This window comes from Halichoerus grypus, chromosome 9 (assembly GCF_964656455.1).
Source record: "Halichoerus grypus chromosome 9, mHalGry1.hap1.1, whole genome shotgun sequence".
NCBI classification, from domain to species: domain Eukaryota; kingdom Metazoa; phylum Chordata; class Mammalia; order Carnivora; family Phocidae; genus Halichoerus; species Halichoerus grypus.
The window spans coordinates 85,474,835-85,498,241 of record NC_135720.1 but is presented as its reverse complement, the minus strand read 5'-3'; the positions used below and the strand labels follow the sequence as shown (position 1 = coordinate 85,498,241).

Genomic DNA, 23,407 nt, shown 5'->3' with positions numbered 1-23,407 from the left:
TGGTGGAATCGAGATCTAAATCCAAGTTTGTCCAGACCCAGAGCTGTTAGATTTGACATGTCCCAAGTATTTAATCTAGAAGAGTGCCTGAGAGAGAGTAGGTGCTCAAAACATATACAGGTGGTTCACGTCCTGATTTTTTCTCAAATATCTGAAATTTCATGAAAGTACTATACAACCTATCACTTTTTCTCTCGTATCAACAATTAAAAGAAAAAGACAGCCTCCCTGGAGTTATAAATAGAGAAAATGACAGATAAGAGTATGAAATAAGCTATTTCGGGAGATATTTCTGTGCAGTTAAGTTGCTGGTCCTCTCAGGTTGGGGGTTCATACGCAGTTTCAAACAATGATGTCATAATAACCTGAGTGGAAGGGAACATTACCAAGCATTTCTCTTTATTGCAAAAGATGCCTTTGTTATTTGACAGGAGTTAAAACTCAAGCAACCTGAATTTTATATATAGTGTCAATTAGAATATCTTTGTTTATTTAAAAAGAAAATCTACATGAGTTAACAGTTTTATCATCTTCAAAGGTTTTAAAAAATTGAGTTTTTCACAAGTCGATTTCTTTGGGACACAGGATGTTTCAGTCACAAAAGAAAAAGGTAAACAGATAAAACCCTAAGGTGAGTAAAATCCAAAAAGAGCCATTAAAATGGGTAAGATTTTTAAGCACAAAAACTTCTAATTAGGTGGTTAAGACCATCAAAGGCATGAGTGCTGCAAATAAATATTCAGACAAGTAAATAGATAAAGGGAAATCCTTATTATTTGTGAAAACTAAAACCACAGCTATGTTTTTATCCCAAAACATTGCCAGATTGGAAACTCTCCAGTATTTACTATGACGCTGGCTGTGCTCGCTTCGGCAGCACATATACTATGACGCTGGCTTCCAGGTCAATGGAAGCGTCCTCAACTGAAAAAGCTGAAAGGTATACTTAAGTCTGTGAACAAGAAGGTATCATGCATAGAAAATCAAACTGAGCCCTGACAGATAGGTGAGCTCTTGATTGGCAGCTCTAATGTGGTACTTCTCTCGGAACCACCAGACCATCATTGCTGTGGTGATTTTTGGCTGGGCCTAGGTGACAGTTTCAACTTAGAATGACTATCTGGATGCAGATGGATTTGCAAGTAATGTTTCTAGATAGGAAGAGCCCCAGATTTCAGCATCCAAATTTTTAATTTCTTTCCATCTTCTTTGTGGCATCCGTGAGCTTTAGTACTCAGAGTAGCTTTCATGAACCTATGTAAAACATTGCAAGATGTTTTTTGGTTATATAACATTTGCATTCATCATATGTATTTCTGAGTATGTTCTAACAATGTAGCTCCTCAAAATAAAATCCACTCAGTTCAGAATCAGCTGCTACCTAGTCAGTCAGAATATGATTATAAAAACTCCAATCAGTTAACATACCCTCATTGCCATGGGATACATTTAATACTTTGCTTCATTAAACATGATTTATCCAATAGAAATATTGGGCTGCACAAGACAGAGAGTGACTTTGACTACCAACAAAAGAGAACTTTGTTGGAAGGATATGGAAAAACTGACCTTTTGGCCAGTAGACAATAACGACCTCCATTGACATTTCCACCGCCATTGACAGGCATAACTCCCCAAGGCAAAGTCAGGACCCTGTCATAAGATGAAAGATAAATGGAGACTGCACAGACAAAATCATCACATGCCCACCTTAAAATGAGGAAGCTATGCCAATAACATCAACTATCTTAGAATGTGCTTCTTGTCTTTGGAAAGGAATGATCTCACTGAGGAAAGGGCACAAGATTAAAAATTATACCAGAAATTCTCTGAATTTTAGAAAATGGAAGAGAAAGAACAAATGAGGAATAACTGATTTGAGAATTTTCAACTTCAAAATAAGTATGTGAAAATTTGGAAATCTGCCTCACTTGCATTTATCTTAGTGACGTCCCCTATCACTTACTCACGTAGACACACCATTTGTTTTACTTATCTCCGTTCTAAAATAATGTGTATTTGAGTTCGTATGTGATTAATGCCTATGTCCTCCATTCTACCTTGAGCTATAAGAGGGGAGAAGCTCTACGTGATTTTGCACACCACTGTTACTTCAGCATCTAGCACAATATGTGGTGCTCATGAATATGTATTAGCTGACAGAATGAAGTATCTTTAGAGAAATGTCAGTAGCGTGACTTTAGTCCTGCACCCTAGCAAAAAATAACTACATGGTAAGATTCATTATTATGAAAAACACTATTTGAAAGTTAGAGCCAGAGTTCATATCTGATGACTATAGTTTTTGTTTTTGTTTTTTTTAAGGTTTTTCTTATAACACAAATCAGTATTTTAATCAGTGTCTTAGGCCCTGGTACTGCATGGGAATATTTGAGTCCCCAGAGAGAGAATGCATTTCGTTATGTTTGCCAGCTATGTGGTCCTCAAAATCCCTCCACTGAGTTGCTTATGCAAATCCTCCCTCTCATAAATCTCCATCAGCCATTGCTAGTCAAATTATGTTTGCCTGGTGTTTCTCTGTAAATCCTGCAAATCTGTTTCCTGTACTCTCCCCAAAACTGATGGGAAGTTAATCGCTCTGTAATTGCTTGCTATGTTTCATGTCCTCATCATGAGTAATGTTGCCATGTTCTCATCCTCAACCACCTGATTCTTTAACAGCCAACTCCTAGAACTAAGAGGAGCAAAGATGAAAATAATTTGGTTAGAGCAAGACTTAAAATGTCAGAATTCTCTCATAAAAGTAGGCTAATGAAAATAGAAGAAACTAGCTAAACAAAGTATTGCCTAAACACAGATTCATTAAATATAGGAAATTAAATTTGGCATAAAAGAGAATAAGGCTTTTTAAAATATGTTAAAGATTTAATTTGCATTTCTCTTGCTTTTTTTTCCTCAGGGAGATCGTGTTCTCTTCAAGTGTCTTTTTAGAAGAAAATTAGGCATTATAGATCTTTCCCCAAAGATGTATTTCTTTTCCAAAACAAATCCTTACTTTTGAAAATATTTGATAATTAAAACAATAGGCCAAATGTTCAAATCATAGCTTAGGCATGAATATAATACACCTATGAAGCCCACATGAGCAAATAGTGAGTTATGAAGCACATGCTTTAAAATACTATAAAATCTTGCACAAACATGGAGGCACAATCTTGGAAAATCACTGAAATATTGATTTTTGACAATTAAAAAATCAAAACTGAGGGAGGTGTTTTCTCCTTTAAAATAACACTTGTAAATACAGGGGATTTATTATCTTCTCTGTTACATGTTCTGAAATAGAAAAAGATTCAGCCCATGATACCTACCCTGAGGCCATTTTTATTTAGAACTCTATTTGTTGAGTTATGATGAAGTTGGGAGGAAAGGATGTAACCAAGGATGAAGAGTATTAATATATTTGGAAAAAAAAGGATTAATATATTTGTATCAGTGATTTGAGAAGCTCATCAACCACACACATTTATGCTCTGAGCCCTAATTGTTAAGATTCTGTACCATCTCGTAAATAAATATATGAAACCTATGGGTCAGATTTTCCTTCTGCAAAGCTCAATCATTATTCATGGAAAGGGTAAGATTCTAGATCTCACATATAATTTCAGACACTTTAGTGCTTTGAGTCAGCCTTAAATGGTAGTGCCTGAGCGTTTGCTCCCCCTTTAGTACAGCCAGATAGGATTTTAGTGTTTTGGAAATAAAACATAAAAAAAGTAATATTTCCCATGACAAACATTGAGAGACTTGGGTGCTTTACAAGTCCAAGTTTTTAAACATTTTTTTATATTATAACAATTTTTGTAAAACAACTTTAACTTTGAATGATGAAAATCTTACACAGGAATGACTGCTACATTTTTAATGCACCCACAAGAGAAAACTATTTTTTTGGTAATCTCGTAAGTGGAAATAAAGCCAATTCTTCATGTTCAAGAAGTGCTGACTATGAAACAAGGATTAGATGCAGCTTATTTGCATTTTGGGTGTCTTTTGGGACTTCCTGGTTCCTGCCAAACTTGATTTTCCTTATTAAAGTGAAAAATTAAACCTTTTTGTAAAATGTATAAATCAAATTAGAAATGAGAGCCGTTCTATTCTCTTCTGCAGAAGGTCATGCATACAAGGAAGAGGCATATGGAACTGTTTCAGGAGCTGAATCAGAAATTTCAAACTTTGGACAGATTTCGGGATATACCAAATACAAGCAGTATGGTAAGTCTGCGTTGCTTCGTCAGTGCCTGGCACCGCGCTAATGATGTATGCCGTCAGCCATTATCCTTACCCTCCAGGAGCTTTTCATTGTCTTGTGAACGCGGAAGTGGCATACATAGAAAAAAACAAATAATGGTCCGCAGTGTATTTGGAATATACCAAGAAACAAATTAGGAATGATAGACTCTTCAAGCATTTTTATTCATGTTTTAAATGTTCTCAGTTATAAGCTTTAATTGGAATTAGTTATATATCAAAAATGTATTAGGTTCACCCGGCCCCTTCATCATTGTTAAAAGTCAATTAATTCAAATACCTAAATAGATGACTAAATTTTTCCATTTTCATTTGAATGTCTGACATTTTAAGGTCATAAAATATAATTATATATTTCTTTATAGTATGCGTATTTATAAACATATATATACATACATATATACATTTGAATGTACGCTCTATTACCTGAAACTGAAGTGTTAGGTTTTTGTCTCCAGGAGACTCATTTATTTTATGAGAAGAGTTTTAGGAAACACTCTTTTCCCAAGAGTTTGGGAAGCCTCAACATTGGAGGCTTTGATTATTCCCTGGACCATTTGCTTCTCATTCATTCACACTACCACAGTCCTAGCATAGGAATTCATCAAATGATAGTATGCAGTTACCATGTACATGACGCAGGCGTGGCTCCAGAGAAGGCTACGTAATTATTTGTGAGGGCCCTGGATCAGGAATACAAAACTCAACCAAGATCTATCTGATCTTGAGCAAGTTACCCAGCTCGGGTTTCTAAACCTCAATTTTTCCTAATTTGAACAAAGAAAACAGTAATTAATAAATGCTTCCTTTGATTCTCATAACACTTTCCAAAGCAGGTAGGGCACATGACAGGTTAAGAAGCTGAGACTCAGCTATGAGAGATAGAGCTGGGACTGCCATCTGACTCAGCTGTTCCTCACTCCAAATACGGTCCCCTTGTTTTGCCTTAAACCCTTGCAGCCCTCCCCCTCCTCCCAACGTCTGCGGTTCTGATCACCTTCTAACTCTCATGAGCCTTGGATATGTGTGTTGTGAGTCTAAGTCCCAGCTTCCTGATTAGTAACATCAGTTTATCGAGACCAAGATTTTATGTACCTTTGTTTTTCCCTGTCCTCCTCTCGGTACAGTGCTGGTCATGGTACTTTATCAGTATGTAGCTGCTCTTGATTTATAGAATGTTTCTGGTAGTTCATTCTGTGTTTGTTAAAGGAAGATTATAAGAAACACAATAGACCTTAACTCTTAATTGGTCTGTAAATAATTCACGTGTATATCAACCTATTTTCCTCCTTACAGCGAGAATCATGCATTATTTGTTATCATCAATACAATGCTGGGCAAATAGAAGACACTTATATGTAGTGAGTGGTTCTTTCTTATCTACTCCTCCTAATACTGGCCCGTCAATTTTTAGTTCACCAGGCAAATGAGAATTGCACCATTGAGGTTAGACCTAAACACGTTAGCTACTCATTTTGGAATACTGAAAGCTAACATTGAAAAAATTGAAGAAACTTCATTTGTTTAAAAAAAAAAAAGGATAGAGTTATGTTTACAAATCTGAAAGTCTTATGCAACAGATACAGCCGGCTGACTGCTGTAATATGATTGTAATTTCCCCTTGTATGGTCTGGGCATTAAATCATTAATGGCACAAATATCTGTATCTCCATTTCCTGACAACCAAAATAGCCTCCTAATTACACCACATCTCTGCAGCAGCACGCCTTTTCTAGAAAAGATTTATAAATATTTATCATTTGGGAGGTTAGGAGTGGGAAGGATAGAGTTGTCATTGCTGCTTGACTATTGTCCTAAATATCTGAGAACAGAAAAGAAAAGAGTTCCTTATTCAGTTTTGATTAATAATGAACATGTGAGTGAGTTCATTATCCTTAATTCAGTCATAATTTGTGTGCCACATTGCTAATGAAAAATCGCATGATTGGATAGAGAAAGACATTTTCAAAACAAAAATCTCAAAGTCTTTTCCTTTTTTTTCTGGCTACTAACTCAAAACACCTGCCTAGCACTGCAAATGATGGTAATTATGTAGAATTTTGGGAATCAAAGGGAACCCAAAAGACCATTTAGTCCATTTTCCCTGCTTCCAGGCAGGAGAACATCTAAATCACACTACAAACAAAAGGCAGTTTTGAAAGAATTCTCTTATTCCGAGCGTGTTTCACAAACTCTTCTCCATCAAGATCCCTTTCCCCCAAGGAGCTTCTCCAAATTCTTGCTCTTTTAGAATATAGAATAAACAAATTCTCATTCCCTTGTCCCCAGTATTGCTAGGTTGGAGGAAGGAAGGAAAGAGAGAATAGAGGGAAGGAGGAAAAGAGAAAAGGATGGACGGAGGGAGAGAGAGACTTGTCCAGAATTAACAGCTAGCCTGCTCCTAGACCCATGAACTATGGGAAATGCTCAGGTGGCCTTGCAGTGGTCCAGGTGGCCCTGAATTCTAATATTCAGCTAATATTCCATTTTTATATATACAGCCTAAGACCAAATTAGCATCTTTGGAAGTTTCATGCATATTGGCTTATATTGAGTTTATTTATAATTTTTTATTGTGGTACAATTAACATAACAGTATTAATTATGGTTTGATATTTGTATATGCTGCAAAATGATCACCCAATTAATCTAGTTTCCTCCTGTCAGTATCTAAAGTTATGTAATATACAATATTGTTGACTATAGTCACCATTCTGTATATTACATCCCCATGACTTATTTGTCTTAGAAGTGTATATCTTTCAACCTCCTTCTCCCATTTCACCATCCCCCCCCCACAAAACCCCCTCCCTGCTGGCAACCACTAATCTATTCTTTTCACTTCTGAGTTTTGTTTTGTTTCATTTGTTTTGTTTTTTAGAGTCTACATATAAGTGAAATCACATGGTGTTTGACTTATTTCATAATAAGCTAATAACCTCTAGTCTCTCTACATGTTGTCACAAGAAAGGCAAAATTTCATTCTTTTTTATGACTGAGTAGTAGTCCATTGTATATCTATATACCACATCTTCTTTATCTATTTGTCCATCAATCATACACTTTGGTTGTTTCCATATCTTGGCCATGTAAATAATGCTGCTGTGAACATAGGGGTGCATATGTCTTTTCAAATCAGTATTTTAATTTTCTACAGATAAATACCCAGAAGTGGAATTGCTGGATCATATGATAGTTCTATTTTTAGTTTAGAAACCTCCATACTGTTTTCCACAGTGGCTGCACCAGTTTACATTGCCACCAACAGTGCACAAGGGTTCCTCTTCCTCCACATCCTTGCCAACACTTTTTATTTCTTGTTTTTTGATAATAGCCATTTTCACAGGTGTGAGATATTTCATTGTGGTTTTGATTTGCCTCCTTTGTTTTAAATTTATATACCATATATGCACGGGTTTATTTCTGGGCCTTTTTTTTTTTTTAATTCAATTAGCTTAGGTATAGTACATCATTGGTTTTCGATCCAATGTTCAGTGATTCATCAGTTCAGTATAATACCCAGTGCTCATCACATCATGTGCCCTTGGAAAGGGAGGTTGGGGGGGATGGGGTAACTGGGTGATGGGCTCTTTATTGTTCCATTAGTCTGTTTTTATGCCAATACTATACTGTTTTGATTACTATAACTTTGTGATACAGTTTGAAAACAGGGAGCATGATATCTTCAGCTTTGTTCTTCTTACTCCAGATTGCTTTGGCTATTTGGGATCTTTCTTGGTTCCATATAAATTTTAGAATTGTTCTATTTCTGTCAAAATTGCCATTGCTACTTTGATAGGGATTGTATCAAATCTATAGATTGCTTTGGGTAATATGACATTTGAACAATATTAATTCTTCCAGCCCATGAACGTGGTATATCTTTCCATTTATTTGTGTCTTCTTCATTATCTCTCACCAATTTCTTGTAGTTTTTAATGTATAAGTCTTTTACCTTGTTGGTTAAATTTACTCCTACATACTAAATTCCTTTTGGTATAATTGGAAATGAAATTGTTTTCTTGATTTCTCTGATAGTTTGTTGTTAGACACAACACAAAAGATTTTTGTATATTGATTTTGTATCCTGCAACTTAACTGAATTTATTGGTTGTAACAATTTTTTGGAGGAGTGTTTAGGGTTTTTTACCCATAAAATTATGTCCTTTACAAATAGGACAGTTTTACTATTTTTTTTTCATTTATTTCCTTTTCTTGCCTAATTGCTTCAGCTGGGACTTCCAATACTGTATTGAATAAAAGTGGCAAGAGTGGGCATCTTTGTCTTGTTCTTGATCTTAGGGGAAAAGCTTTCAGCTTTTCACCACTGAGTATAATGTTAGCTGTGGTCTTGACATATATATCTATTAAATCCATCTGGTTTAATGTATCATTTAAGGCTAATGTTCGACTTTCTGTCTGCATGATCTATCTTTGATGTAAGTGAGGTATTACAGCCCCCTAGTGTAATTGTATCATTATCAATTTCTCCCTTTACATCTGCTAATATATGCTTTATTCATTTATATGCTTCTAGACTGGGTGCATAAGTACAAATTTATATCTTCTTGCTGGGTTGATCCCTTTATCATTATGTAATGCTCATTGTCTTTTATTAGCTTTGTTTTAAAGTCTGTTTTGTCTGACTGAAGTATAGCTACCCAGCTTTCTCTTGGTTTCCATTTGTATGAAACATCTGTTATCATCCCGTCAGTTTTAGTCTGTGTGTGTCTTTACAACTGAGGTGAGTCTCTTATAGGCAGCATATATATGTGTCTTGTTTTTTTTTTTTTTAAACTCTCCAGCCACTCTGTATCTTCTCTTGCTCTCTTCCCTTGTGGTTTGATGCTTTGCTTTACTTTTATTTATTTACTATAGGTCTTAACATTGTTGTGATCATGAAGCTTATATATCTCAGCCTACATATATGCCAATCTATATTAAGTTGATAGCAAGTTAAGTTTGCACACATTCTAAAACTCTACATTTTAATCCCCCCCCACATTTGATGTTTTTGATGTCACATTTCACATCTTTTAATTTGTGTATCCCATAACTATTTGTTGTAGTCATTATTTTTCCTACTTTTATATTCTTCGTTGGGATTTCTGCTTTTAGCGCTTTGAATACATCATGCCACTCCCTTCTAACCCGCAGTTTCTGCTGAAAAATCTGCTGATATACTTACGGAGGTTCCCTTAAACCTAACAAGTTTTGTTTTTTTGTTGTGTTTTTTTTTTTTTTCCCTGCTGCTTTTAAGATTTTCTCTTTAACTTTTGACATTTTAATTATAATGTGTCTTGGTGTGGATCTCTCTGGGTATATCTTATTTAGAAAGCTCTAGGCTCCCTCAACCCATAGGTCTGTTTCCTTCTTCAGGTCCAGGAATTTTCAGCCATTGTTTTTTCAAGTAAGTTTTCTGTCCCTTTCTCTCTTCTTCTGGGACCCCTAAATATTGTTTTACTCAATGTTGTCCTATAGGTCCCTTAAATTTTCACTTTTTGGTTTTTTTGTGTGTATGTGGTACTCTGTTTGGCTGAGTTCTACTGCTGGGTGCAGTAGTTCTTTATCGCTAAAGAAGCATGGGCCTCAGACCTAAAGGGTGTCCAGACATTTATGAACAAGGGCAAGAACCACGGTACTACTGGGAACACCATGGGAGGCCAGAGAAGATGAACAAGAAAGCCAACCTTATTAATTATATAACCTCTCAGAAATTCAGTCATATACTGGCAGTAATACTGTGAAATTAGGATCTAGACATTCTGATGAAGTTTAAAATTGGCCATTTTAGTTCATGGATCCATGATGCTTGATCTTCAAAATATAAATGGAAAATCACATCTGTTCCAAACATAATGAAACCCCTATTTTCAAAGCAAATGAACAAATAATTTACATGTCCTGAATCCTTTTAGGACTGAACTAATTCAACTTTTTCAGACTAAGAATTCCCAGAAAGCTCCTTTAAGACACACAGCCTTTGTCTAAGATGGATAAATCCTCTCCATAGCTTGATGCAGCAGAATTCACACCAGTGAACCTTTGAATCAGTGATTAATGATTCAGGTCACTGTAGTGCCCTGAAATCTTCAACCATTCCCCATTGCCTACAAAATAAATTCCAAATTGAGTGGCCTGGCATACAATGTCCCTTATGATCTGGCTTTCTTTTTTTTTTTTTTTTTTTTTTTTTTTTTTTAAAGATTTTATTTATTTGACAGAGAGAGACACAGCGAGAGAGGGAACACAAGCAGGGGGAGTGGGAGAGGGAGAAGCAGGCTTCCCGCCGAGCAGGGAGCCCGATGCGGGGCTCGATCCCAGGACCCTAGGATCATGACCTGAGCCGAAGGCAGACGCTTAACGACTGAGCCACCCAGGCGCCCCATGATCTGGCTTTCAATTCACCTTCTGCCTATTTATTCTATTCTTTTTCACTCCAACTAAAATAAACTGGTTACTTTTCTCAGACTTGTCCCATCTGCATGCTCTCTGGATTTTTACTTCTCAGTATGCCTGCCTGTTCAGGCACCCAGCCTCCAATCACACGTCTTTATGACCAAGCTCTTTCTTCTATGACTATTCTAATATCACTTTTCTCAGAAAGGTTTATATGCTTTCCATAAAAGGAAGCCTTATCTCCACCCTTGTCTGTACCCCCATCAGCACTTTTCCTAGATTATAGACACAGATATAACTATATATTTAAACCTTCATTTAACTATCAACACCTTCATAATAAGTATGATTACTACCTAGTGACCATTTATTAAATACTAGGTGTTATGCTAGGCCCTGTAACTTTATTTTTGCAACCCCATAATGTAGGTAATCTGCATATTTTGCCAGTTCCTTTGGCCCACAATACAAAGCGTAGTTCTCTGTTTTGCAAATATTAAAGTTGAGGTTCATAGAAATCAAGTAAATTGCTCAGAGTTACGTTCATATAAAATGGAGCAACTGGAATTTGGACCTGTATATATCAGGCTTTAAATCTTACGCTTCCTAGTGAACCATGTTGGCTTTTCATCTTTGATTCATCACTTTATCCTCCCTAGTGCCTAATATGCCCAACACAGAGCAGCTGATAAATATTAGTCGAAGGGAGCAAGGAAGGCGGGGAAGAAGAGTTACAAGCCTATATAGTTCATAAGACTTTAGGATATTAGACTAAATCAGAATTAATCCCCTGCATATATCCTAAAGGTTAAAATTTTATCACGTCTTAACTTTTAGCTATTGTTTTCTTGTATATCCTCATGATTAAGGCTAATAAGTGTTAAAAACATCTAACGTATTGAGGATTTTAACAATTTAATTTCTAGTTATGGTATGTATTTCTATAGGTTGTCTCTTTTTATCTATACTTGAGAGTGATTTTTATTATTTTCAATGGAACCCAGATAATAATTGCAGTACCTGTTTTACATTTCCCCAACTAATTAATTATAAGCATTTGAAGGCTAGAATTTAGGGTGAAGGGGAAGAGATAAAGGACACATTCAGCAATTATAGTTGTTTAAGTGTTTTAGCTTAATTTGTTCTAAGGAGAATTTAGTCATGATTTCCTTCTTGTTCTTTGATGTTACTCAGCGTAGTCTATTCCATTCAAATTCCCTCATTTTACAGAAATCTTTAAACACTTTTTAAAATAAATTAAGTTCACTGCTAAATCTTAGCAAAGTATCAGGCTATAGAAACTTTGAATAATGTCTACTCATATTTATTGAGCCCCTACAACATGGAAGGTCTGGGTGGAATAATAACTAGGCAGATCTTAAATCTCAAGTAGTAAGAGGGTATATACTAAGGAATATAAGGAATGCTGGCCGGTAGACATACTTTAAAACTCCTTATATTGCTAGATATATTTTCCAAAAAGCTGTGCTCTTTGAAGGGAAGAATGATTTTTGCTAAGTTAATGTGCGGCCCAAATACGTAGAAAATTGTTGGGAATACACAGCAGGGAAAAAATAGATTACGCAAGGGAAATAGTAGCATTTTAATGTTCTAAAAAGGATAATTTCTTAAAAACTAAGCAAAGTTAATGAAATTCAGTTTTATGAAATATGGCCCGTTTGGGGACTGTTTTTATTATTACATAACATGCCCCATTACATACCTTCAAATTTTATCTCACCCAAGATTCTGCCAAAATACTTCAATTTTCTACATTTATCTTAGCAGGAACACTCCTTTCTACCTGAGATAGCTATACTGACATTTCACAAGATACCCAAAACAAAAAACATCATCTACTTTGCCTTCCATAAATTATTCAATTCCTTTGATTGCTGGAAAACTTTAGGATAACATAAAGAAGGTGTTCATCAGTTTGTTCAATGAAAGAAAACTAAAATCAAAACCATTTCCTGCAGCTGGCCACAATTTCAAATCATCTCTGAATCATATAAACTCGATTAAGGTCACAGACATGCTCTCTTCCTGGGAACTTCAACAAGCAGTAATCCTCGTCATCAAATAATGACTCTCTTCCCCTCTCTTCTCAACAGGAAAACCCAGCACCAAACAAGAATCCATGGGACACTTTCAAAAACCCCAGTGAATACCAACATTACACCACAATCAATGTCTTAGATACAGAGGCAAAGGATGCTTTGGAACTGAGGCCAGCAGAATGGGAGAAGTGTCTGAATTTGCCTCTGGACGTGCAAGAGGGTGACTTTCAAACAGAAGTTTAGCAAAATCAGAATGGACTGAGGTGGATATAAAACAATTTATTGCACTGACACTTAAGACTTGGGAAGCCTGACATTTCTATCTGGACCATGTGACTATCCTATGGACCTTCATGTGCCAATGTCAGTGGTGTTTGCATATGGTAACTTCTCACTAGTCAGGCTAGTGGAGAGAGGACCAGGTGTACAGTTCTGACCATCCTGTGTTGTAAGTACCCGTGGAATGGATTTGTAAGGTAATCTTTATAGATAAACCTCAAGCAACGATTCATGTTGTAACCGCTTCATATGGTTTAGTTTTCAAAAAACTTCACCATGAAGCACAATGTATATATTTATGCAGTTTTTAAAGTTTATAACAGTCTGTTTGGCCATTACTACACTTTTTACTTTATAATATAAAAGCAAAGTTTTTGTCATTAAATGAATGTTTGTTGAGCTACATTCTTCATTGCTTTAAATGCAATAAAGTAATAATCTCACTTTTATATGAATAATATATTTCACATCTTTATTATTGCAGTTTTCTCTAGAAAGCTCTGAGTAGCTTTCTCTGCTGCAACTGTGTATAAAATATTTAAAATGTTGTATGGTGTAAATAAACTTTTGTCTACATATCAGTTTTTTAGTGCATTTTATTTTGGATTTGTTGAACAGAAATTTACATATTTATAAAGTTTTTTTTTCAATACAGATACTGAAAATGTATTCACAGTTTTAATAGCATACCGTTATTACTCCTTTGAGGCTAATGATTTCTCAAATGTAATAGTAGGTTTGTATAGTGCTTCTGTATTTTCTACTCAAGCATCCTTTGGAACAATGTAACGTGTAAATGGGGCTTGTCAGAAATCTGCCATCATAGTCTTACGTAAATATTATGGGTTTTTTTTCTATCTTGTGGCAAAAAGACAACTACTAGTAGAAAACAGTAAGTTGCCATACAAAAAATAATACAGGGAAAATGTTTATTTATTATAAGTAAGTAATGCAGTCCATTGCATGTTTCACAAAACTACTTGTACTGTAGTTCTTCATAGCATATAAAAAAATGAACTTTATTCAGGATTTTTAAAAAAAAATCTTCTCTGTATATTCTGTAGCAGAAGGAAAAGGGGAGTGGATGTATTATTTGGTAGATGCTTTCTCTCTGGTGTGAAAAGTGGGAAGTCTGAGGTGAGCTGGTCCCTAGTGCCCTCTGCAGTGGAAAGCCACACCGGTGAGGTCTCCTACTCTCTCAAAGCCTCATTAAAGGAAACACGGTGCAAAGGATTTCAGCAATTTTGTCATCCTTTTAATGGATGATACGATTGCATCTTTCAATCTAAGGGAAGTATAGGGAGTGGAAAGGAGATTAGGGTCTTCAAAACAACTCCTAGAATGTTTAAATTAGTTTTGTTGTTAAACCTAAGCTGCATGGTCTTGTGTGGTCTGTCAGAAACTCAAGTGAGCTGGCTCCAGCTACCCATGACCTGGGGGACCCAGCCCTGCAGGCCATGAGTCCAGGCAGAAACAAAGGTGCTTCAATGCTCGCTCAAGTGCACCACGAAGCTAGAGCCTTAAAAACCGCCCAGCTCAGGCTGAACTGTCAGATACTTATAATGTTCTCAATGTAAAGATGTTTTAAAAATATATTTTTAACCAGATTTTAAAAATAAAAGCAACATCAGAATATAACATAACTAAGGAGTGATTTTTCTATAGAATAAACTTCATGCTAATTGTAATTGTAATATTAAATGTTTATTAAATTTATAAGATGACTTTCTGGTGATAGGAATATTGAGTAAATTTCTCTCTCATTCTCTTTCAATATCCATGTATCTATAAGTACATACATATGCATATATGTATGTATATGCGTGAATATATATATACAGCTACATATGTATGTGTGTATATATACATATACATATATATACAGATGCTTAGCCCCATCTCAGTAACCTATAGAGTGAATGAAAACCATGTAGGCAGTTTCCTATTTCAAACTGTAAAATCTTGACTGGAAAAAAAAAAAAACCCTCAATAAGCATATATTATTTATTTGAAAACAAATTCTATGTTTAAAAACCAAATTCAATATACTAGACTAATATTTCTTGTAAAACTACAATAGTCACTGCCATAAAATAAAATCTTCTATTTTTTTCACTTCTATTTTTCTCTAGTTCTAGTAACTCAATATCAGATTATTATATGAAAGCTAAGCAGAAATTGCATACTTGAAAATGTTTGTTAGGGGGTAACATTTTTGTTACTCTAAGAGGGATGCCAAGTTGTAGTGGTGCTTTTCATTTGTTCTTTAATCTATAAGGAAAACAATGCAGGCAGGTCAATAAGTACCAAGGAATCAATCATAATTTCAAAGAAGCTCTCATTTTAGTTCCACTTCTTAACAAGTTTCCTCTGCACATGAACATACTCGTACTCTGCCAAAGCTGACTTGCAGCCATCCTCTCTAACAAACAGTCCTGGGCAGCTCTCTCTGAGCCCACTGCACTCACAACCTGCCAAGAACTTTGTGCCCTTGCACTGGTAGTCCTTCCCCTCCCCCCACATCTAAATTTTATCTGTGCTTCAAGGTCCACCTCATATTTCATCTTCATGAAGTTTTTCATGATTTTCCAAGCTAGAAGTAATTTCTCCTGTGAACTCTTATGGCAATGCTTCTGTACCTCTCTTAGGACTTTTAAAAAAAACTTCTACCGTGTTATTTATACACATTTCTGATATCCTCTGGTGGACTGTAAGTGCCTGGAGGGCAGGATTCATGTCTGATCCATTTTTGTATCTCTTAAGGGACCTAGCACAATAATGTTCACACAATAAATGTTTGTTGAATTATTCGTGGAATTTATTTTAGTATTGCTTATAGTCATGCATTCACAGCAAGTCACACATTCAAAAGTGTTTATTGAGTAACTATTACGTATTTACTTGTTTGTTAAGAGAATATAGGGCCTCTGTTTTAGGGAGCTCACAGTCTACTAAAGATGGAAAATACAAATGTGAAAGTAATAATAATATTTAAATATTATAAGCTCTTATTACCCTATATTGTCTTTTTGCCCTCAAGATTACCACATGACACAAGAATTATCTTACAGAAATGGAGACTCAGAAGAGGTTAAGCAATCTAAGATCACCATAAGTAAATGACAGACCCAATATTAGAGCCCCCATCCTCTTACTTCTACTCTGGGGTCATTCCCATGATACCATGAAGTTTCTACTGTTCCTTCTAGCTTATTAAGTCCCCAAATCAAATAACCACAAATTCCATGGAGATGTTTTTCAGGCTAGTAGTAGAGGCATAAAACTGAAAACACGCATCATCAGCTGCCATGGGGGTGGTGAGGACAGTAGCTAATTGTAGCAGAAAAGCATGGCTGATCAAAATAGCAAGTGATCTTAAATAGATTTGGTCTATTGTGCATTGTGTGATTCTATTTGCACCACTTTACCTTTCAAATCCTCTTCAAATGTAATTGCTGTTTCGCTAGTTTTGTGATTATTTGCACATATGCAACAGGAGACAGAAGAGCGAGGCCAACCTGAATTTTCAGATTGGCTTCAGACACTCTAAAAACATACAGCCACAATTGTAAAAAGTTGCAGTCAGTAAATCACTGCTTCAGAAAATTTAGATTGCAAATTTTAAATCATTCTCAGCTTCTTAGAAAATGTTTACTAATTTTAAGTTTTTTTGTTATCTATGTCAAAATCAATTCATCATTAAATTCTACAAATTTATATTACTTCATTGAAGAATATGAAAAGAAATATGTCTCCAGCATGTCAATCTGCACAAAGTTTTCTATGATAACAAAATCATCTTCCCCTGACACACCTCTATAGTTCAGTTCATAGCTGGGGTAGTAACAGCAGAACTGAGAACTCTAACTAATGTTAGAGATAGAAGAAATTTTGTCAGCCAATGAAAACGGCAATTATATTCAGGGGTCAAAAAAATCCAGACGTAGGTAAGGAGAGACTTCATTTGAAAAAACTATAGCAATGGGGCAAAAGGACTATTGCAATAGGAAGAACACTCCAACTATAAAATCTACAAGCATCCCAGATGCCAGGCAGAAAGAGCTTTTCTTTCATAGGGAAGAGTCAACAAGACTAGAAAGAATCGGGTGTGGGAGAGTGAGGTGAGCAAAGGTCTGAGCGAGTGGTTGAACAGGAAGTGTCTTTGTAGCCAGCCAACTGTGGGAGAGATGGTTAGGGGAGATTGTTCAACCTTCCAGTGCTTAGCTCATCTCCCAATACTTATTTAAACTCAAGGATGGGCCAGAGTTCAGAGGCCTGGGGAAAGCAAGACACCTAACAAGTTTGGTGAAGTTAAGTTAGCATACAGTATTTTGTTCAGATTGGTCAGTGGGGACAAACCATTCACTTAAGAATTTCTGAGACAAAGGACAGGAATTTCAAGGGTCTGTGTCTGACTTTGTCATAAGTATACAAGAGGTTCACCTGAGAGTCTTATCCAAGGTCAGAAGGGTGGTTCCTTTGCAGTAAGTTGTTTCCTAGAACTCGAAAGGGTGCGGGGATTTCCGGACTATTACTGTTTTCCAAGGGCATAGGGCTCAGGTAAAATTCAACACTGTCATAGGGGAAGAAACTAAGCCTACTGGAATGAGAAGACTTTTTCAAAAATTAATGTGCAGCCAGCAGTGATTAATAGAAAGGATTTTCTAATATTAAACAATAGCTATGCCTCTTTTTTTTTTTTTTTAAAGATTTATCTATTCATCTGAGAGAGAGCATGTGAGCAAGGAGAGAGAGAAAAAATCCTCAAGCAGATTCCCACTGAGCACGGAATCTCATGCAGGGCTCAATCACAGGACCCTGAGATCATGACCTGAGCCAAAACGGAGTCAAATGCTCAACCAACTGAGCCACCCAGGTGCCCCAACAAAGCTATAACTCTTTAAACAAAAATAATTCCAAAGTGAAAATGGTAAATATTCTAAGCTAGAGAACATTTAATTTTCTTTAATCTGAGTTTACCAATCCTCTCTTGGTTTGGATTCCTGCCTGTACATTTATACCATACAACTTGCTAGTCACAGAGGCCAGGGGCCTAGAGTGAAGAAGCCAACTGTCTGAAGTTAAGCTGAGGGGAATATTTTGACCTTCTTGGTCACAGGTAAACTAATAGATTAACACCTGAAAACCAGCTAAATTGATAAGATGCATCTATGAGTTTAACCCACTAGAATCACCTCAAAACACCTGGCCAGATACATCTAGCTTTTCTTACATAAAGACAAACAATTCATGGTGAAAATGATTCTTCTGATAGCAACCACCTATATAAAAGGCGTAAAAGCCTTTTGAGGGGTGTCTTTTGAGTACAACTTCCTCCTCACCAAAACCATGAAACTCCAGTAAGAGGGCCAGCTCGCTTTTAATAAGTAGTTTTCAACCAAAGAAAAGAGTCACAAAGATTGGAATTGAAGGTCAGAATTTCAATTCCTATTCTTTTAACCAGTTCAGAGTTTTGTCAACTTTCCAGATGAATGCCTAGCATTACCTAGTATCTCTTTTTCTCTCAAATCTGGAATTTCATTTCTAAAATTCAGAGTATTTTATATAGACACTGGAAAATAATTTTAGGTAGTAAGTATATTGTGCTTTATTCTGAAGTAGAGTCAAGGTGTTTATAAAAATATATACAGTATTCAACAAATATTTAGAACCAGTCACCATCTAGATATTGTATTAGGAGGTGATGATTCAACAGCAAACAAAATTTGGTCCCTATTTTCAAGGGACTTAGCATCTTTGGAGACATACAGACCAACAAACAATTACAAAAACTTGATAGATTTGTAAGGAAAAGAAAGAGCATGTAATGGGAATATTTGGAAAAGACACTGATATAAATAAATTAATGAATAAATTACTTAAAATGAACAAAGACAATCAAGGTGACACAGAGACTAATTTAGTACCTGAAATGTATGCCTCAAGGTCCTAGACTCCTGTCTGGAGCTGTGCCAAATGATGGCTCTGAGCTTCCCAATAACTAATGTACACATAGAAACTGCAATTAGTTACATAGTTTGTAGTGTGCGTAAGATAAAAACCAACATTTCCTCTACAGAAGCAGAAGACCAGCCAAGAACTGCCTCTCACAAAACCTCATGCTGAATTACATATAGAATTCTTTATCAACAACATCCTTATAAAACCTCTGAGCTCTACAAAGGTATTTCTTATGTCCTTTGTTGAACTGTAATGTGATGGTTAATTTATATCTCAACTTGATTTTAGATCACAGTATCAGATATTGGTCAAACACCAATGTAGGTGTCATTGTGAAGTATTTTGTAGGTGAGATTAACATTTAACTCAGTAGACTTTGAGTAAAGCAGATTACACTCCGTAATGTGGGTGGTGAGCCTCACAAAATGAGGCCTTCAGAGGAAAAGGCTGACTTTCCCCAAGGAAGAAGAAATTCTTCCTCCATACTATCTTCAGACTAGAGCTGCAACATCAACTTTTCAATGGGTCTCCAGCTGCTAGCCTGCCCTCCAGATTTCAGACTTGCCAGACCCACAATCACATGACTCAATTCCTTAAATCTATGTGTACACACACACACACACACACATACACACACATATACACATACATCCTATTGGTTCTGCTTCTTTGGAGAACCCTAATACAAGTAAATACTTAATACTCAAATACAATCACCAAAAACATTTTTTCAAGAGTCAAAACACTGTGCTTCAAGTACAAAGCTATCCCATGATCTGGCTGAATAAAAAAAAGAAAGAAAGAAAAGAAAAGGAGAACATTGTACTTTAAGAAATTACCCATGAATATGATTTCTCAAAACAGAGGTTTTGGTAATAATTTTAAGCTTTTCTGAGTGCTTATGAAACTTTATAAATATTTATAAATATTCATTTAATTCTCAGAATTAGCCTATAAAGCAAGTTCTATCATTATTTCCATTTTACAAATAAAGAAACTGAAGTCCATAACTTTGCCAATTTCACACAAGGCAGTAAATGGCAAAGCCAAGATTCATCCCCACAGTTTAGGCCCAGTCTAAGCTCCGAATAATTCTGCTGAAAACTGAATAGTTTTTTGGCAGTAGAAAGTTCAAGGTTAAACTCGCTGGCAAGTATTTGGGATGATATAAGGGCAGATCTGTAGGATGAAGGAGAGAAGGATGGGTATCCAGAGGACCACTCCCCCTCACACAGAATAGTACTGAAGAAGAACCACCAAGAACTTGCTCAGAACACAGAGTTAGGTTTGGTTCAACACAAGGACATATGAGAGGCTGAGATCCCAAAGTTCTACATCATGGGGCATCAAAAAGATGACTTTTGTTTAGAGAATATTATCAATTGATTATTGAACCATATTATGTTCATTAAAGTATTTTCTAAAGTTTGGTATGTATGGAAAATCTAACTTTGAAGTGATTTAATTTTCCAGTGATTCTTATAGGATAAACTGGCTTCAAAATATAACCCAAGGTAACAAATTAGTATTAATGAGTCAATTATATATTTACTAAAAAATTGCAATTAAGGCTTTGAAATTGTGCATTGAAAGTCATGCTTGCAGATAATGATCACTTCAGAGGTTGACATATCGCTTACGGCCATATTATTTCATGACCATAAAGTCATATTATGAGGGGGCACTACAGGAGATTAATTATGTCTTTCTGTTCTGTAAGTTGGGGAGGAGAGATGGTAAGGAAGTGGTATCAAGTCATTAATGTGAAGAAGGAGCTAGAACACAGACTGGTTTTGTCCCACTGTAAATTCTCTGAGCTTTGGAGAGACAATTACCACGAATTTTGACTCTCAAGGTAAAATTAAGACATAGGTTATATATAAGCATCATTAGCCAGAGAATCATAAAGGTAAATAAAAGCTACAAATAGTCTCAGGATTTATGTTTTTATCCTCTCATAGAATTCCCGTCGAAGTGAAAAAGAGCATAACAACTATCAAAGGAAGATTAGCTGTGTGTCCAAAACTTACTAGAATTCTCTCGATTAGTGGCCCAGGAAGACCAGACTTATGACATTTTCCCCGTAGCAAACTGTCATGAATTTTGGACAAAATGTCTAGGAACTAATATTTCTAATTATGGGAGGAGTAGCATGTTGTTCTTAAAATAATTATGCCAATAATTTTCTTCAGCATTAACCCAGGGCCGGATTAATAATTGTGATGATACAAATGTCAAATTGGCCAGGTATATTTACACATATAGTTTCCTATTGTTACAGATTTATAATGCATAGTTGTCATTTGAATTATATAACCAAACTAATTTGAATAGCTTTAGATATATTTCAGTACAAATTCTGACCATCTAATATCTTTAAATAAGAAGTGCTAAATACATTCTCAGTGATTCTCATGTCTGAGCCTGGATGGAGGGCCTGGGGATGGTCCAGGGCTTTTACATCGTGGCTCTTTTCCCATTTTCCCTTTCATGGGAGCAGAGGGAAATTGAGCACTGGAAGGAAGTGACCTTTTGCTGCCTAACTTTCCCAGTGACCCAAGGATCAAGAAATCAGAATCAAGAATGGAGCGAATTCATGGCAGGGCCTCCTCCTCCCTCAGAATCCAGCCATCTTATCACTTCAGAAGACAGATTCAGCTCCCACCCTTCCTCAAAATCACTCTGAACAGATAATCTCCACCATGAAGCTGTTCTACTGAGGACTTTTCTTTGCTCTGTTTTAAAACAGGATTTGGGAGTATAGCCAGCTTTCCGTCTACTATCCATTTCCTTTTGACTTCCAGAGTTCCTTGGACCCAACCTCCAGACAGATAAGCCATATCAAATGGCCCATTTGATGGGAGACTTGGGATAGAGCACTTTATTTGCACAATCTCATTCTTGATCATTCATCAGACAGGTGACCACTGGACCCACTTTTCCTCATGGGGAGGTGGGAAGCTATAGCCTGCCACTTAACCAGGCTTTGTATTGAAGCTCCCCAATTACTATCATACTATCATAGCACTTTTTTGCTGCTCTGGGTCCTCATTTGCTGGGAAGCTCATTTGCCAAACTACCTTAAAGAAGGAAACATGAAGGTGCATATGAAACTGTACTGAGCCTGAATGACATAGAGTGGAGCTTGGGATGGAACACCACGCTCAGTGTGGGCTGAGTGCTTTTCTTTTGCCACCAAAAAGCACAGAGGAACAGTCCAAAATGACCTCTATGCCTGCCAAGTTTGGCAGCAAATAGAGAGCCCTTCACAGAAATCCATTCTATGGCCTCCTGAACAGGAACCAGGCATTTGTCATCAGCACAGTTTCTTTGATCAACATCATTGATCTAATGAAAAACCTTATTAGGCTTTTAAAAACACTCGAATTATAATTAGGGTTGTGGTCTTTTTTCTGAATCATTTTTATGAAGGTATCAGAAGAGAATCATATCCTAGAGATGGTTTTGTATATTTTTTAAAATAATTCTATAAGTGCTTTTGTGGAATAGCCAAGAAATTATTAATAACCACATTGTATTCAGATTTCTGAGGAACCCAAGCAGAGACCCTCTGCCTGTGTTTACCCGACATGTTTTCTGGGACATCTCAGAGCTGAAGTTGCACATCTTTTCTGTTGACATCGACATTATGACAACCATGTGTTTATATAGCCGGATGCTATCCCTTGTCCACAATTTCAAATGCTTCACTTCACCACAGCTGTGCAGAGACCTTCCTGACCCTCTTTTAATTAGTATAATTAACTTCCAATGTTATAATTCTAGCATGGTAGATATTTTTCGGGATTTATCGTTTGACACTCAGAAAGAAAAATCTTTGAAAATTATTTTGTTAGAAGAAATCTTGCTTCCTTTATTCATCTAAGAAAATCTAGTAGGCATTTACAGGCATCTGCCTAGTTCTGCATCATATTCTGGCAAAATTGTATATATTCATATACCTTCTGGTCAAGCAAGGGCTGCCCCAGAAATCCTTGCTATGTTGAGGGCAAAGGAGGCTGAGCAATCCATTCTACTTCTTACTCACAACCACATATGCAGAAATTGAAGCCATTTAGAAATGACTCCCTTTTTCCTAAGTTTCAATTTACACTTACATAAGCCTAGGTATTTCAAATTTCTACACGTCAAAGTTTTTCTGCTGATAAAAAAATTTATAAAAAGTGGAAAAGAAGCGTTCAAAAATATAGAGAATGAACATCAATTTACTACTCTCTATGGTGATCACTTTTTTTCAGCAATAAATAGATTAAAAACATGATCATTATTTTTAGCAGTTGGTGGACGGGGGAGCAGAGAGAAAGAGGGTCAGGGAGAAGGTGAAAGGGAGAAAGAATGAAAATGAGAATTGATAGGTAAACTGAGAGAAATACAAAAGGCATATGTAAAAAGCAACTTGGCAGACAAGGAAACAA

The 23,407-nt window shown here is 36.1% G+C and overlaps 1 protein-coding gene across 4 annotated transcripts in view; it reads left to right on the top strand.

The window, feature by feature from the left end:
* The window catches only part of ADGRB3 (adhesion G protein-coupled receptor B3), a 711,244-nt gene extending 697,653 nt beyond the window's left edge, over positions 1–13,591 (top strand). For all 4 annotated transcript variants that reach the window (XM_078055165.1, XM_078055166.1, XM_078055167.1 and 1 more), the window contains 2 exons: positions 4,132–4,236; positions 12,786–13,591. In XM_078055165.1, the coding sequence (XP_077911291.1) occupies positions 4,132–4,236; positions 12,786–12,974 (294 nt within the window). In that variant the 3' untranslated portion in view covers positions 12,975–13,591. The remainder of the gene's footprint in view (positions 1–4,131; positions 4,237–12,785) is intronic.
* Positions 13,592–23,407: the final 9,816 nt, after the last annotated feature.